This window comes from Guillardia theta, assembly GCF_000315625.1.
Source record: "Guillardia theta CCMP2712 unplaced genomic scaffold GUITHscaffold_80, whole genome shotgun sequence".
Taxonomy (NCBI): Eukaryota; class Cryptophyceae; order Pyrenomonadales; family Geminigeraceae; genus Guillardia; species Guillardia theta.
The window spans coordinates 17,473-31,903 of NW_005434594.1; the positions used below are offsets into that span (position 1 = coordinate 17,473).

Below are 14,431 nucleotides of genomic sequence, written 5' to 3' on the forward strand. Positions count from 1 at the left end.
ACCGGTACCTGATACTAGTGGTAGTGTGTGAAAAACGATACAACCGTTATATTATGCGGAGACTACCTACCTGGTTTAGGCTCTGAGAGGGAAAGCACTACCCCCTCTAGGCTGCGAGTACCACCCCTGTATCATCTTTTCATAGAGAGCTGCCGCAAGCACCGGTACCTGATGCTAGTGGTAGTGTGTGAAAAACTTCGATACAACCGTTATATTGTGCGGAGACTACCTACCTCTGAGAGGGAAAGCACTACCCCCTCTAGGCTACGAGTACCACCCCTGTATCATCTTTTCATAGAGAGCTGCCGCAAGCACCGGTACCTGATGCTAGTGGTAGTGTGTGAAAAACTTCGATACACCCGTTATATTATGCGGAGACTACCTACTACCCCCTCTAGGCTACGAGTCCTTTTAGCGGTTTAGAGAGCAAGAACAGCTGCTCAAGATCATTGCGAGTCTTGTGGTTTTTGAACCTAGCAACTTGGCAACACAAGATGTGCACACTGTGACATAGTAGACACACTGGCAGGGCCATGGCACTTTCGAATGCTGGTCCGATCATCTCTCTTCGTCTATGGCATGATGAGCATGTTTTCAGACATAGCTTTGCCCGCCAAAAAATTGGCAAGTTTGAATTTTCTCGTGACATTCCGGCTGCCATGGCATGCAGCCCCCCCTAAATTCCCCGCCATAGCGCCCCGAACGCACTCAGTGCTGCATGGAGGCACGATGCCATGACGCCAATGATGATGCTGAGGCGGGGGGGTATTGCTCGTGGAGGCCCTTCCTTAAGCAGCTCAACGTCTACCTTGCTCGCTTCAAGGACTGGAAAGTCCCGGACGAGTACAAGCTCACCGAGCGCATCAATCGCCCTCTACCGCGCGGAGTCACACATCAGCCCTGACGCCCAGGAGAGCAGATCGAGGCTCGCAGAGCTACCGTCCTCGACGAATGCGTCCGGGCTGTCTTCGCTGCCCGGCCGGATAACCAACGAGCAGCTGGCACACGAGCTGCTGCTGTGCATTGATGTATTCTCGTTGACTACTTGCATGTTATTCTGACCTGCTGCAATCCTGTCTGCGTACTCTCTGAAATGAATCATTTCAGCCTATATTTTAGCCAGTGATTCCTCATTCGCGCGACCAGACGGCCCTCGCGACGTTGGATACTACAGCAGGCTGTTGACTGCTACCGAGCGCAATCATGACACGACGGACAGGGAACTCGTTGCTATCAAGGATACGCTTCTTTGTTTTCGTTTATATGCAAAAAAATCCCGAAGAGGCTGCGTCGGCTTCTCAAAGGGGAGGAACCGGCTCATTCACTGGCAGAAAGCAATACATCACGTTGATAACGACATGTAGATCGTAGACTACGCTTCACCGTATTCAACGATGTCTCCATTACTCAGCACGCACTTGCATTTCCCTTCCCCATCGACCAGCAGGACATCCAGGTTTTTCACGAACTTGCATTCTTGAAGTTTTGAGATCACGATCGCAAGCGCTTCTGCAAGCGGCGGTTCCCCTCCAACCACATACCCTGTGTAAATCTTACCCGATACGTGCGGTCTGTGTAAAGGTTTTGAGATCTCGTGCATGAGGTTTTTAAGTTCTTTCTGAACAAAGTCTTCCTTCGCTGCGAAGCCAAAGTTTCGCAGCTTATTACAGACTTCTCTGCCATACATACTCAATGTCGTTTTGTCACGGCCTACAGTCAACAAATGCTCGTTCACAAACATCTCCAAACCTTTCGTGAGAGACAAGTCGCTCTTGTACTGTTGCATGGCGATCTCAATCAGAGCTCGGTTGTTGGCTATGACCTTGACCCGCGATAATTCTTGGAGACTTTGCATCTCCTGTTGCAGCAATTGGCTCTTGAGATCTTTCAGCTGTGTTTCCTTTTCTGCAATGCGTATATCCTTTTCTTCAATGAATTTATCCTTTTCTGCAATGAGTTTATCCTTTTCTGCAATGAGTTTATCCTCGCGAGTCTTGAGATCTTTCAGCTGTGTTTCCTTTTCTGCAATGAGTTTATCCTCGCGAGTCTTGAGATCTGCAATGAGTTTTTCCTCGCGAGTCTTGAGATCTTTCAGCTGCGTTTCCTTTTCTGCAATGAGTTTTTCCTCGCGAGTCTTGAGATCTTTCAGCTGCGTTTCCTTGTCTGCAATGAGTTTATCCTTCAGGGCAATGACTTCATCCTTGTGGGCAATTATGCTTGACTGCCACGGCCACCAGCTTGCTGATCCTGTTGGGGACATGCTGAGGGGTCTTGACAGCGTGATCTGCCGTGACCTGTCCCAACCAACACTGTAGACCAGCTGCTTATCTCCTCCTAGTCTTCCTCTTCTTTTCTGCATGCTGAAACTCATTCCTCTTCCCAACATTTTCAACGTATTCGAATGTTCTGCCAGAAGCCTCTTTGAGTTGAGTTTATATAGCCTACTGTAGCCACCCCTATATACCCGTTATATTATGAGGAGACTACCTACCTCTGAGAGGGAAAGCACTACTAGTGGTAGTGTGTGAAAAACGATACAACCGTTATATTATGCGGAGACTACCTACCTGGTTTAGGCTCTGAGAGGGAAAGCACTACCCCCTCTAGGCTGCGAGTACCACCCCTGTATCATCTTTTCATAGAGAGCTGCCGCAAGCACCGGTACCTGATGCTAGTGGTAGGTGTGTGAAAACGATCCACCCGTTATATTGTGCGGAGACTACCTACCTCTGAGAGGGAAAGCACTACCCCCTCTAGGCTGCGAGTACCACCCCTGTATCATCTTTTCATAGAGAGCTGCCGCAAGCACCGGTACCTGATGCTAGTGGTAGTGTGTGAAAAACGATACACCCGTTAGGGCCGTTTCACGCCGAGCCCAAAGCTCGAGTTTTTTCAGAAGTTTTAAATTCATTTGAAATTTACATGTTTTTAAAACTGAAATTATCGTGTGTAGCCCATGCTAAGGGTTCGATATTTCATAATAAGCATCCCAGTATTTAGATGCTATCATACAACCTAGGCTCCTTTTCGATTTGAATTCAAACGATAAAGTTTGACCAACTCTAGTCTCCACCCACCCCTTCTTTTATGATATTAAATTAAGGGTACTCATTTTGCTGACAAACTCGACCGCAACGGTTCACCATCTCGACCTTTGGAATTAAATTGTACTTTTATTTCATTGGTCCAGATGATTTCAAATTGTTTGAGTAAAATTAGTACCACGCTTGCTGACAAACTCGACCATTGGGCTCGGCGTGAAACGGCCCTTATATTATGCGGAGACTACCTACTACCCCCTCTAGTAGGCTACGAGTGGTAGTGTGCCACCTTTTAGCGGTTTAGAGAGCAAGAACAGCTGCTCAAGATCATTGCGAGTCTTGTGGTTTTTGAACCTAGCAACTTGGCCCAACACAAGATGTGCACACTGTGACATAGTAGACACACTGGCAGGGCCATGGCACTTTCGAATGCTGGTCCGATCATCTCTCTTCGTCTATGGCATGATGAGCATGTTTTCAGTTCTTCGCCGCTGGGGCACAACATAGCTTTGCCCGCCAAAAAATTGATTTGAATTTTCTCGTGACATTCCGGCTGCCATGGCATGCAGCCCCCCCTAAATTCCCCGCCATAGCGCCCCGAACGCACTCAGTGCTGCATGGAGGCACGATGCCATGATGCCAATGATGATGCTGAGGCGGGGGGGTATTGCTCGCCGTGGAGGCGCTCTCGAAAATCTGCTCAGAAGACTAACAGCGAAGGCAATGTCTGCTCTTGTGCCATTTGCGATATACAGAATTGTCCCAAGAAGTGCTTGATACTGCCGTACTGCAGATTTGTCTAGCTGAGCAATTCTCCTTCAAGATGATAAGTCCGCATGTACAAACCAGGAAGGATCGTAAACACTGAACGCAGAGGAATTCCGAACTTGTCAATCAGTTGTTCAATGAAATGTTTCTGACTCAGCGTGATAGTCCCTTTCTTTAAATCTTGATGAACACGAATCCCAAGAAATGTACCAGTTGCTTCACTTCCAGAAAAATCAAATACCTTGCTCAGCTGATTCAGAAAATGATCACATACTTCCTGATTTTCACACACAATAAGAAGATCATCCACCCATGTCGTAATGAGAATTCTTGAACCGTTGTGTTCATATCTGTAAATAATTTCATCATGTCCCCGGTGACAGGCGCAGGAATTCTCGACTCCCGACAGCTTTTCCCACCATCGTCGCGGAGCCGTTCGCGTCCCATACTAGTATCGCTTTGGTTACTTTGAGCAAAACATTCGGAGGCAAAGCCATGATGTCAGGCGGTATCATGAACATCGGTTCGTTCAATTCACTGTATAGGAACGCTGCCGCGATATCTCGGAAGGCGATAATCCATCCATTTCCTGCCGCTATGCTGAGTAACAAGCCCGAATGTTATCCATCGACGTCGTCGGCGCAAACAACTCCTTGGACGTGGGTAAAAGATTGCCCATCACAACCAACCTTGCTTTTCTCTTCAGAATGTTGCCATGTAAATCTTTCTTTGAGGAATAAACCCACATCGCTCTCGCAAGAATTTTGCCTCGTGTTTCATCAGACCTCGGGACCACTTCCCAAACTCGCCTTTCTTCCATCTTTTGAATCTCAGCTCGTTCAGCTGCCTCCCACAATTCTCTATCCTTGTGCAACAACATCTCCCTTCGATTGCGAGGATCTGCCGTCGAACTCGAGTCTTGCACTGATGGCGGAGCTCGCGACAGAAATGCTGCAGAGAGTTTGACAGCTTCCCATACAGGAACAACTAGCGCCATGTTGGTGACAAGCATACGAGAGTCTGGAAAACATTGTGTCAACTCACTTGTACCAAGATCAATACAGTCTGGATCACGAGCAACATCAATGTCATAGGCAAAATCCGTACGTTCTCACTGTCCGGATGGATTAATATCCAGTACTTGTCGTCAAACGTAACACGCACCAAGAATGTATCATCTTTGAAGACAACTTGAGTAATCGTCCCCGTTCGAACCTTCCCATTATCCATGACAACTTCAGCCCGCCTGTTGATGAAGCGGTTTTCGGCATCCCGTCTCTGCTTACGAAAGTCTCGTCTGGTACGACATGTTTTGGTCGACGACGCTGCCTCTGTATCCGTATGCAATCCGCATCCTCTTGTCCACCGTCAACCATCACTGCAGGCACATAATCTTCATCGCTATCCTGGCACAACATCTCAGCAGCCCTTACTCCCTCATCCAACCGTGTTCGCTTTCGACGACCACTAGTCCGAGCATTTACTGCCTCTGACCGTTCATCTTCAACACCCTTGACAGACGAACTTCCGAATCATCCTCCATGTCAATGTGTTGCACTATATCGTGCTTTACCACCACTTCAGGATCCTCTTGCCAATTCATCCGTCCCGCACGTCGAAATGGAAAGAAGAATTCATCACAGGTCAGATTATTCGTGTGATAGATTTTGTTGTCGTCAACACACCATACCAAGTAGCCAATGGTATGCCCAGGAAAAGCGTTTGCATTTCCGAGCATCATGAATGCCCTGTTTAGCTAGATCTTCAAACTTCGAACTGCGTACATTATTCTTGAAGAATGTCATACACCCAAAGGTCAGAGTCTTGAGAGATTTGAAGTCGAAAACATCTCCATTATAGATTGTATACGGAGAAAGATTGCCAAATTTCCTGAAACTCGGGAGTGCATTGTACAGGTACGTAGCCTGCATAACAGAAAATTCCCATTTCTCGATAGGCAAAGCACTCTGTTTGAGCAAAGTTCTGTGGATAGTACTGACTGCTCGAATTCCTCTCTCAGCCAGCGAATTGTAGACTTGACTGTAATCAGGAATCCGATCCCACTTCAAACCTCAGTCTCACGAACGAATGCCTCCAACTCTGAAGAAGAAAACTCACTGCCTCATTGTTGTTACAGATTCACTGTTTGAGTCGGTGATTCGATTGTTTTTGGAATCGTTGTTTGGAAGTTGGACTCGATTTTTTGCATTTTTTTTTCGCTTGTGCTTTGAAGTTGCCAGTTTGGAAGGTCACTGTTTGAGTCAGTGATTCGATTGTTTTTTGGACTCGTTGTTTGGAAGTTGGACTCGATTTTTTTGCATTTTTTACCGTCTGTCGGAGTCGATTCTTGTGTGGAACGTTGCTACTGATTTTTCGACATTGCTTTTACCATGGGAGGAGGAAAATTGGACCTCAGTGAAGAATTGATCAAGACTCATCCTGAGTTACAGATGGACATATTCCTCAAAGGATCTCATCTGTGACGTCACAGGAGGAATTGGATGAACTTTTGCTTCCGATTCAGAATGCAATGAATCGATATCGGACAGGATTGGGCATGTGTTTGTTCCCGCTGATACGAGAGTTTCCCCTCGATCAACTCGGTAATTTTGGTGGTGAGTTTCATACTGTATGGGAAAAGAACAAGAGTCATCAGTGTGAATGTGGATGGCGAGTTGACGGAGGAATGGAAAAGGCAGGTCGTTTTGCTTTTCCTGAATGCCAAACATACCGGGCAGTTTCCCACCGCTCCCGGCACCTCATTAGTAGTTCATCAATTGGGGTACCTTCTTTGATGGGGGTGGGCTGCCTGGTTTGAATTTTTGTACCAGAAATGATTTTTGAGTAATTACATAAAAGTTGTTTTTGAGAGATTTTGGGAGGAATATAGGGTACAAAAGCTCCTGGCAACCCCTCTGATTGACCCGGTCCCCCACCCCGGGGCCCCTTCCCCCCCCCCCCCCCGCTCCTCCAACCATCCCCCGCCCCTCCAACCATCCCCCGCCGCTCCAACCATCCCCCGCCCCTCCAACCATCCGGCCGCCCCTCCGACAACCAATCCCCCGTCCCTCCAACCATCCCCCGCCCCTCCAACATGCGTTCTCCCCGCATTTCAAGAGTTGCCGCCCAAGAAGGGAGGGAGAAAATCAGAAGGGTAACGCTAGTGATGGATGATGACGGGGAAACTCGGAAGCTTGAGAGAGATTGTGTACCTCAAATGATCAAAATCCCTTTTTTCTTCTCTCGGATGTTATTTCAGGAAGACACTGACGCTCCTCAACTTGTGCTTTGGCGCGCTCGGCATCATTTGCCTGACCGCAGGTTTCAGGCAGTTTTGAAGCTCCTTATTCGTGGCAAGTTCATTTTTTATGACTGTCTTGAAGGCTTGACTGCTCAGAATGCCTTCAAAGAACGTAAGGCTATCGTATTTCGAAGTTTTGCACTTCTTCTGCTTTCGAGGCCCCTCGGCCGCTTCCTGTCCAGAGTCATCCTCACACTGGTGGTGAAATGATAGATCAGCAAAATGTCCCCATTTCACTCGACAATTGGCCTTGTGTGACGCAAAGTGCCGATCTACCTTCTTCGTGACCACATCTAGAAGGTCCTCATCAGTGTCACCCTGGATCTTCTTCAGAATCGCTGTTTTCACTTTTGGATCTTTGATAGAATCGTAAGAAGCCGGAATTGGTTCATCAGAGTCGGAAATAATCCCTTCGCGTATGGCTTCATCCACATGATGACTAAAACCTCTCTGCTCCTCATACTCTTGTAAGATTCGAAGCAACAACTCAGGAGATCTACCTGCATCCCAGGTGTTACAAAGATTTGAATTATACAAATAATCTCTTTTCAAACCTATGGTCTTCAGGCAAGCATTGACATTAGGTTGTCCTTGCCATTTTCCTTGTTTATAGAGGAAGCCCGCTCGACTTGCCAGAGACTCCCAGGTGAGCAATTCATCGTCTTCCAGGGTGATCGTTTGTTTGCGACGTCTGCACGAACTTCCTTGCAAAGGTGGGGATGACGGATTTGATAGATTTGGTCCTGACATGGTTAATCAATGTTTTAATGTTCAAAATGCCAAGCCAAATTTCAAGATCCCACTGACATGTCTCTCAACTTGTGCCGTGGCGACTGGCCTGTGGAAAAAATTCAAATCCCTGAAATAGGGATGGGTGGGGAACAGGGGGGACTACCCTACCCCCTATTTGTGAAAGCACTAGCAGAAAAGGACCCGGTGACTTCATTCTTGTACCAAACCCAGAAACACAGTACACAATGAATTTGAATCAGGTACAAAATATTTTCGAATCTTTGTATTGAATTTCTAAGTCTTTTCTACTGTGTTTCCAATTTATATTTATTTTATGATTATCCGTATCCTTCTAAAACGTTTTCGCAGCCTTAAAACATGTCGTCTGTTAAAAGTTTCGAGGGGAGTGGGGTGGTCTTGAAGGTTACCGCCCATGACAATTCAAATACCCCACCCCCTATTACTAGATGATAATGGGGGTAAAAGGGTGCTTCTGTGCGAGGGCAAGTACCCGTATATGAGCAGTCAAAAGTACCGGTCATTCAAAGCGCTAATCAGTAATCCTGGAATTTCATATACCGGTGCAGCCCCCTGAATCCCAATATGCTTTTGTTGGAGGAAGAGCGGGCAGATTCGAGATTATGTGGAGCAGTTGCAAAATTTGTCCAAGACGGTGTCGGATCAGTATGGTAGTCCCGTTGATGACGGTGATTCCGGCAATCCAGTGAGTGCTTCTGGCAAGAAGAAAAAGAAGGGGGTAAGCCGAAGGGATTCTGATGGCAAGGAGATGGATGCCGCGATGATAAACGCGGCTGCTTGCAGACACGGTCAAATACATCACATTCAATAGGCGGTTGATTCATTCTCCGTGTCACGTGTGTAGGATTTCGAAATTTGTGTCACGTCCTGTTCACAAACAAACCGAGGCTCATTTCGACAGGAACGTGTTGGAGATGTAAATGCTCTGTGGTATGTTGACTTGAAAGATATGATTGCAGTCTCTGAACCATCGGGTTATCGTTACTTTCTTATAGTTGTCGACGCTTTTTCCGGATACCTGATTGTGCGTCCCATGAAGTCCACGAGTCAAACGAGTGATATCATGAAGTTCTGATGGAGTTACTTCGACAGGAGGAGAAAAGTGTCAAGAGAAACGGAGTTCAACGCATCATATCTGATAACGGCAGTGAACCGAACTTACTCTTTGTTCCAGTTCAGACCGTACGGTAAATCACAGTTGCGCAACAACAGTAAAAAATGAGAACTGAGAACAAAGAGAAAATTTTCTCTTTGTAATCGAATCAACCGTTCCACCTCACTGGCCAGAACCTATTTAACCCAAGATCCACCAAAGACTAACTCTCAGTACACCTGAGATCCTTACACCAACCTTATTCACCTCAACGATACACAGCTGTGCAGTCTCTAACACCTTCACTGATGATGATAGAACTCTCAGACTCTGAGAACCACAGAACACCACCAACACTTCCTTTATTCACAGCAGTCACCTTCCCTTCAGTCCCTTGCAACCCAGTACAAGACACAGCGCGCCGTGGACACGGTGTGCTCCTAACCCCCTCTTCTCCGCCTGACCCTCACTGCTCGTCGATTCCTTCAATTCCAGACCTATGTCGAAACCCACTTCCATCTCGCTGAGCTTCGTCCACGGATGAGACGCAATACCCTGAACTTCTCGCCGTCTCCAAGAACTTATCCGAGTTCTTACAACGGTGAGTCCTGCGCGGACTCCGGGCCGGGAAATCCGATTAACTTGAAGCCTGTTCAGCCTGAGTGAGGGTTCAACGGTTGCCAACGGTTGGTTAGCCAAAACTCCGACGACTGAGACACGTTGGGCCCGAGCCTGAGGCTGTCCGACCGTCAGTGTGCCGGCAGTGCTGCCGCGCCCCCCGGCGGGCCCGGCCCGGCCACCGGGCTCCGAGGCTCCGGCCGGGCCGGGCCCGGGTCACGGCCTAAATTAGTATACGATTATGACTGAAATATGCTTTGTAACCATCTTGTAACGGCCGAGGCGCTGACCTGGCAATGGCGGAACAGCAGCTAACGCCGGAAGAGCAACAGGTAGAAGAATGAAAAGCATGAGAGGAGAGGGAAGCAAGAGAGGAGGAGAGGAGGAGACGAGGAGAGCATGGAGAGCAGGAGAGCATACGGTATCAGCGTGGCACGACCAAGAGCAGCTGTGTCAGATGCTGCAAATTGTTTTGTCGTTGGAAAGTGAGGAAGTGAGACGAGGCAGGTGGGTGGTGGATGAGCGATGAAAGGATATGAATGAGTAAGTTGATAGGAAGAAGATTTCTGAGCGATGCGGAGTGCAGGATGAGTGAGGCTATGGTGAGCCGGAGCGAAAGAACATGACGCGAGATTAAGAGTCGCATGTGTATGTCATGGCATAAGTGTAGAGGTCGAGTCCACGATGCAGACGAGAATTGTTTGAGATGAGGGCAAGAAGAAGAATTAAGTTAGCTTTCCTGGTTTTTTTTCGCTCAGTTGAGAAACCATCTGTCTGTTTGTTTCAACTCACTGGTGGTTTTCCGTACAGGCACGATGGCTGGAGGAGGGCAAGGCTGTTGTGAAGCAGCAGGCCTTCTTGATGAAGCGAGCTCTCGACAACACCAACTTGCGTGACGGTCTCAAGTACGGAAGCAATATGCTGTGCGAGCTCAGAACCGGTCTTCTCTCTCCCAAGAATTTTTACGAACTTTACATCATGGTAAAAAGTGCCCGATGCTATCCAAGGGCAGGGGATGACCTTGTTGTGCTGTCTGCAGGTTGCGGATGAGATGAGACATCTGGAGCAGTACTTCTTGGAGGAGTGGAAGAGAGGGAGGAGAATGGTCGAGCTGTACGAGCTGGTGCAGCATGCTGGGAACATAGTCCCGAGGTTGTTTCTTCTCATCACAGTTGGAAGCGTGTACATCAGGTCCAAGGAGGCCCCTGCACGAGACATCCTCAAGGATCTGGTGGAGATGTGCCGAGGAGTCCAGCACCCGATGCGAGGGCTGTTCTTGAGGAACTACCTGCTTCAATGCGCTAGGGACAAGCTGCCTGACATCGGCTCGGAGTACGGCAGTGACGTGGCAGACGGCATCGACTTCCTCATGCACAACTTCGCGGAGATGAACAAGCTGTGGGTCCGCATGCAACATCAGGGGCCCGTGCGCGACAGAGAGAGGAGGGAGAGAGAGCGACTCGACCTGCGCATCCTCGTGGGCACGAACCTGGTCAGGCTCTCTAACCTTGAGGGGATCGATGCAGACATGTACAAGACACAAGTTCTCCCCCGTATCCTGGAGCAAGTCATCAGCTGCAAGGACCAGATTGCCCAGCAGTACCTCATGGAAGTGATCATCCAGGTTTTCCCCGACGAGTTCCACCTTCGCACCCTCGAGGAGTTCTTGGCTACCTGCCCTCAACTTCAGTCCGGGGTCGACGTCAAGGCGATCCTCGTAGCTCTCATGAACCGTCTGGCCGCGTTTGCCAAGGCCGAGCCCGCACAAATTCCTTCCGACGTCGACATGCTTGCCATCTTCCATTCCCACGTCTCCAAGATGACTGGTTCCAACACCCTCGAGCTCGCCGCCTCCTTGGACCTTCAGGTCAGGGCCTCGTGAACCTCTGCTCCTCTGACATCTGACATCTCCTGCAGGTCGCCTTGGTGAACTTTGCGCTCGGTTTTGCTCCGGACCGGCTGGACTTTGTGGATCAGACACTGGCAGTGTGCGCCCAGCTCCTGCAGTCCAACGGAGAGACCAGGCTGTCGGGCCCGGCGAAGCACTCGACCGTACAGCTCCTCAAGGTAAATGTGGACGATGAGATGCGGAGAAATGGTGGCATCTATGAGCATGAAGGATGAACTGTGTTGTTTTGAGTTGGAGATGATGATGAAATTGATGATAATGATCATTGCGATGGTCACGCCAGAGATGCTTTAGATGATGATGGCTATGTAATCTGTTCTGTCTCCGTCGATCTGGCCTGGATCTGACCCGCTTCTTCATGCAGACTCCTCTCATCTCCAACGGGCAACCTCTCACCATCCTTGCCCTTCCCCACTATGCTGGCTTGATGATCTACCTTCCCCTTGAGTCGCGATCCGAAGTCGCTACCCTCGCAGTCAGGATGCTCCTCTCCTCCAAGACTCCAGTGCCAACCCCTGAACAGGCAACCCCAGTCCTCCTTCCTCCTCCCATCCTTCCTTTGCTGCCCCTTTGAACTCTCTCCCTTTGCTTCTACCTTCCCGCTGTTGTCCTCCTCGTCCGCCTCCACCTTCTCTTCCCCTTTCTCCTCCTCTATCTCACCCAAATTTCTCTGATTTTCTCCCTGCAGGTCGACAGCTTGTTGAACTTCATTCAGCCCCTTGTGAAGGATGTTGAGGAAGACGGGCCGGTGAGTGTAAGAATGCGTGATGCAAGGATCTTTGTTTCTTCTTCCCGTCTTCCGTCCTTGTCCATCCAATGCGTTCATCGTGTTTCGACTGTTCGTGTTGTGATAGTCTTGTGATTGTGTTGTGTTGCTGTTTCTTCCAACACAGCACGATTCAAGATGATCGCGCACATCTCAGCTCTCCCCTCCCCGACCTTCCCACCTGCACTCTGACCCCTTGGCTTCCTCCTGCTGACTGTTGCTTCCTCCCAGAATGAGCTTGACGAGGAGGAGATGGAGACGGAGCAGAACTTGATTGCTGCCCTCATCCACAACTTCAAGAGCTCTGACACAGACACCCAGTATGCCATCCTCGTAGGAGCTCGCAAGCACTTCGGGCAGGGAGGGCCCCGGCGCATCAAGTTCACCCTCGTCCCCATGGTCGTCCGCGCGCTGGAGCTGGCGGAACGGGTCCACGAGGAGGAAGAGGGAGGAGGAGAGCGGGCAGGGACGATCTCAGCCAAGAAAGTCTTCGGCTTCACCCTTGAGACCATTAAGGGGCTGGCAAGTGCGGAGCCAGTCATGGCGCTGCGACTCTTCCTGCAGGCGTCTTTGATCGCCAACAAGTGCGGGGAGGACAAGATCGCGTACGAGCTCGTCTCCCAGGCGTTCATCCTGTACGAGGACGAGGTGTCGGACTCTAAGATCCAGATGGAGTTAGGTGAAGACTGCTGCTGCTGCTGCTGCTGCTGCTGCTGCTGCTGCTGCTCCTCCTCCTCCTCCTCCTCCTCCTCACCCCCCCTTCCTATTCTTGCATTTTCTCCTACGCCCCTCTCTTTCCTATGATTTCCCCGTTCTTCCGACCTCCCTTTTCTATTGTCTCCGTTCATCTCCTCTCCTCTGCTCTCTTTTTCTTGTCCTCTTCTCACCTTCCTTTGCAGTTCTTGAAGCAGCGGGAACGCTGTTCCTCCTCAACAACCTCGACCCTGAGGACTATGACACGCTTATCACCAACACAACTAAACACGCAGCGAGACTGCTCAAGAAGCCTGATCAGTGCAGAGCTGTGAGTGATGGCCATGATGATGATGATGATGATGATGATGATGATGATGATGATGATGATGATGATGATGATGATGATGATGATGGTGGTGGTGGTGGTGGTGGTGGTGGTGGGCACGATAAGGGCAGTGGTGTTTTTGGCTGTGGAAAAGATGATGATGATGGAGAATGATGATGGAGAGGAGCACATAGAGATGGTAGTGATGATATTCCAGGTGTACACATGCTCACACCTCTTCTGGAATGCTGGAGTCAAGTACGAAGATGGAAGAACTTTCCAGGACGGGAAGAGGGTAAGTGAATGAACGAGGGATGGATGGATGGATGGAGGAGGAGGAGGACAGGAAGGAGGAGGAGGAGGAGACAGGGGGAGGGAGGGGGGGGGGAGGAGGGTCTTTCACATCTTTCCTCCTGTCATGCTCTGTCTTTCTTCCAGGTGTTGGACTGCTTGCAGCGGTCGCTTAAGATTGCAGATGTTTGCATGCAGGTGACCAATGATCCCCGCCCCCCTGCTCCTTCTGCTGCTCCTTCTGCTCGTTCCCGCGTCCTCTCCTTTTTTCACGCCCCTTGCCCCCTCCTCTGCTAATCCCTTCCGTTCCTTTCCGTCCCGTCACCATCGTCTCCTCCTCGCATGACCTGACGCCTTTTGTTGGCAGTCTTCCAACAATGTCAACCTTTTCATTGAGATTTTAGATCGTTACTTGTACTACTACGAAGTGAGTCAAATATTCCTGCTCCCTCCTCCTGCTCCCTCCTCCTGTTCCTTCTTCCTGTTCCTGCTCTTGCTTCCTTCTCTGTTCCCCTCCTCCTGTTCCTTCCTTTTCTGTCCCCCTCCTCCTCTTTCCTCCTCCTCCTCCTCCTCGGCATGTTCGCCCTTCCCTCCCCTGCTCCTCCCTCCTCCTCCTCTCTTTTGATTTTTTGATTTCTTCAGGCTGGGAATGAGAAGGTCACCGTCAAATACATTCAGGTCAATCAATGCTCCTTTTCCTAATCCCCCCCCCCCCCTTGCTGGCGCTGCCGCTCCTTGTCCTCGTCTTCATCCTCCTTCTCCTCCTCCTTCTCCTCCTCCTTCTCCTCCTCCTCCTCCTTCTTCTCCTCCTCCTTCTCCTCACTTCGGCTCTCTTTCTGTCAGGGTCTATTG

The 14,431-nt window shown here is 49.5% G+C and overlaps 3 protein-coding genes across 3 annotated transcripts; 2 read left to right on the top strand and 1 right to left on the bottom strand.

The window, feature by feature from the left end:
• Positions 1-1,372: 1,372 nt before the first annotated feature.
• Positions 1,373-2,260, bottom strand: GUITHDRAFT_114952 (hypothetical protein; the record flags this gene model as incomplete). The annotated part of the gene is made up of 1 exon (XM_005825767.1): positions 1,373-2,260. One exon carries the CDS (start codon positions 2,258-2,260, stop codon positions 1,373-1,375), a length of 888 nt encoding a protein of 295 aa, XP_005825824.1.
• A 3,933-nt stretch (positions 2,261-6,193) lies between these two features.
• On the top strand, positions 6,194-8,539 carry GUITHDRAFT_154568 (hypothetical protein; the record flags this gene model as incomplete). The annotated part of the gene is made up of 3 exons (XM_005825768.1): positions 6,194-6,252; positions 6,279-6,464; positions 8,461-8,539. Coding segments are annotated over exons 1-3 (318 nt in total), but the record flags the coding sequence as incomplete, so codon positions are not given.
• A 1,640-nt stretch (positions 8,540-10,179) lies between these two features.
• On the top strand, positions 10,180-14,281 carry VPS35 (vacuolar protein sorting 35; the record flags this gene model as incomplete). Its single annotated transcript, XM_005825769.1, has 12 exons — positions 10,180-10,194; positions 10,403-10,573; positions 10,632-11,459; positions 11,510-11,659; positions 11,866-12,006; positions 12,190-12,249; positions 12,499-12,946; positions 13,167-13,291; positions 13,506-13,583; positions 13,727-13,777; positions 13,947-14,006; positions 14,222-14,281. The coding sequence occupies 12 exons, from the start codon at positions 10,180-10,182 to the stop codon at positions 14,279-14,281; spliced, it is 2,187 nt and encodes a 728-aa protein (XP_005825826.1).
• Between the last annotated feature and the right edge of the window lie 150 nt (positions 14,282-14,431).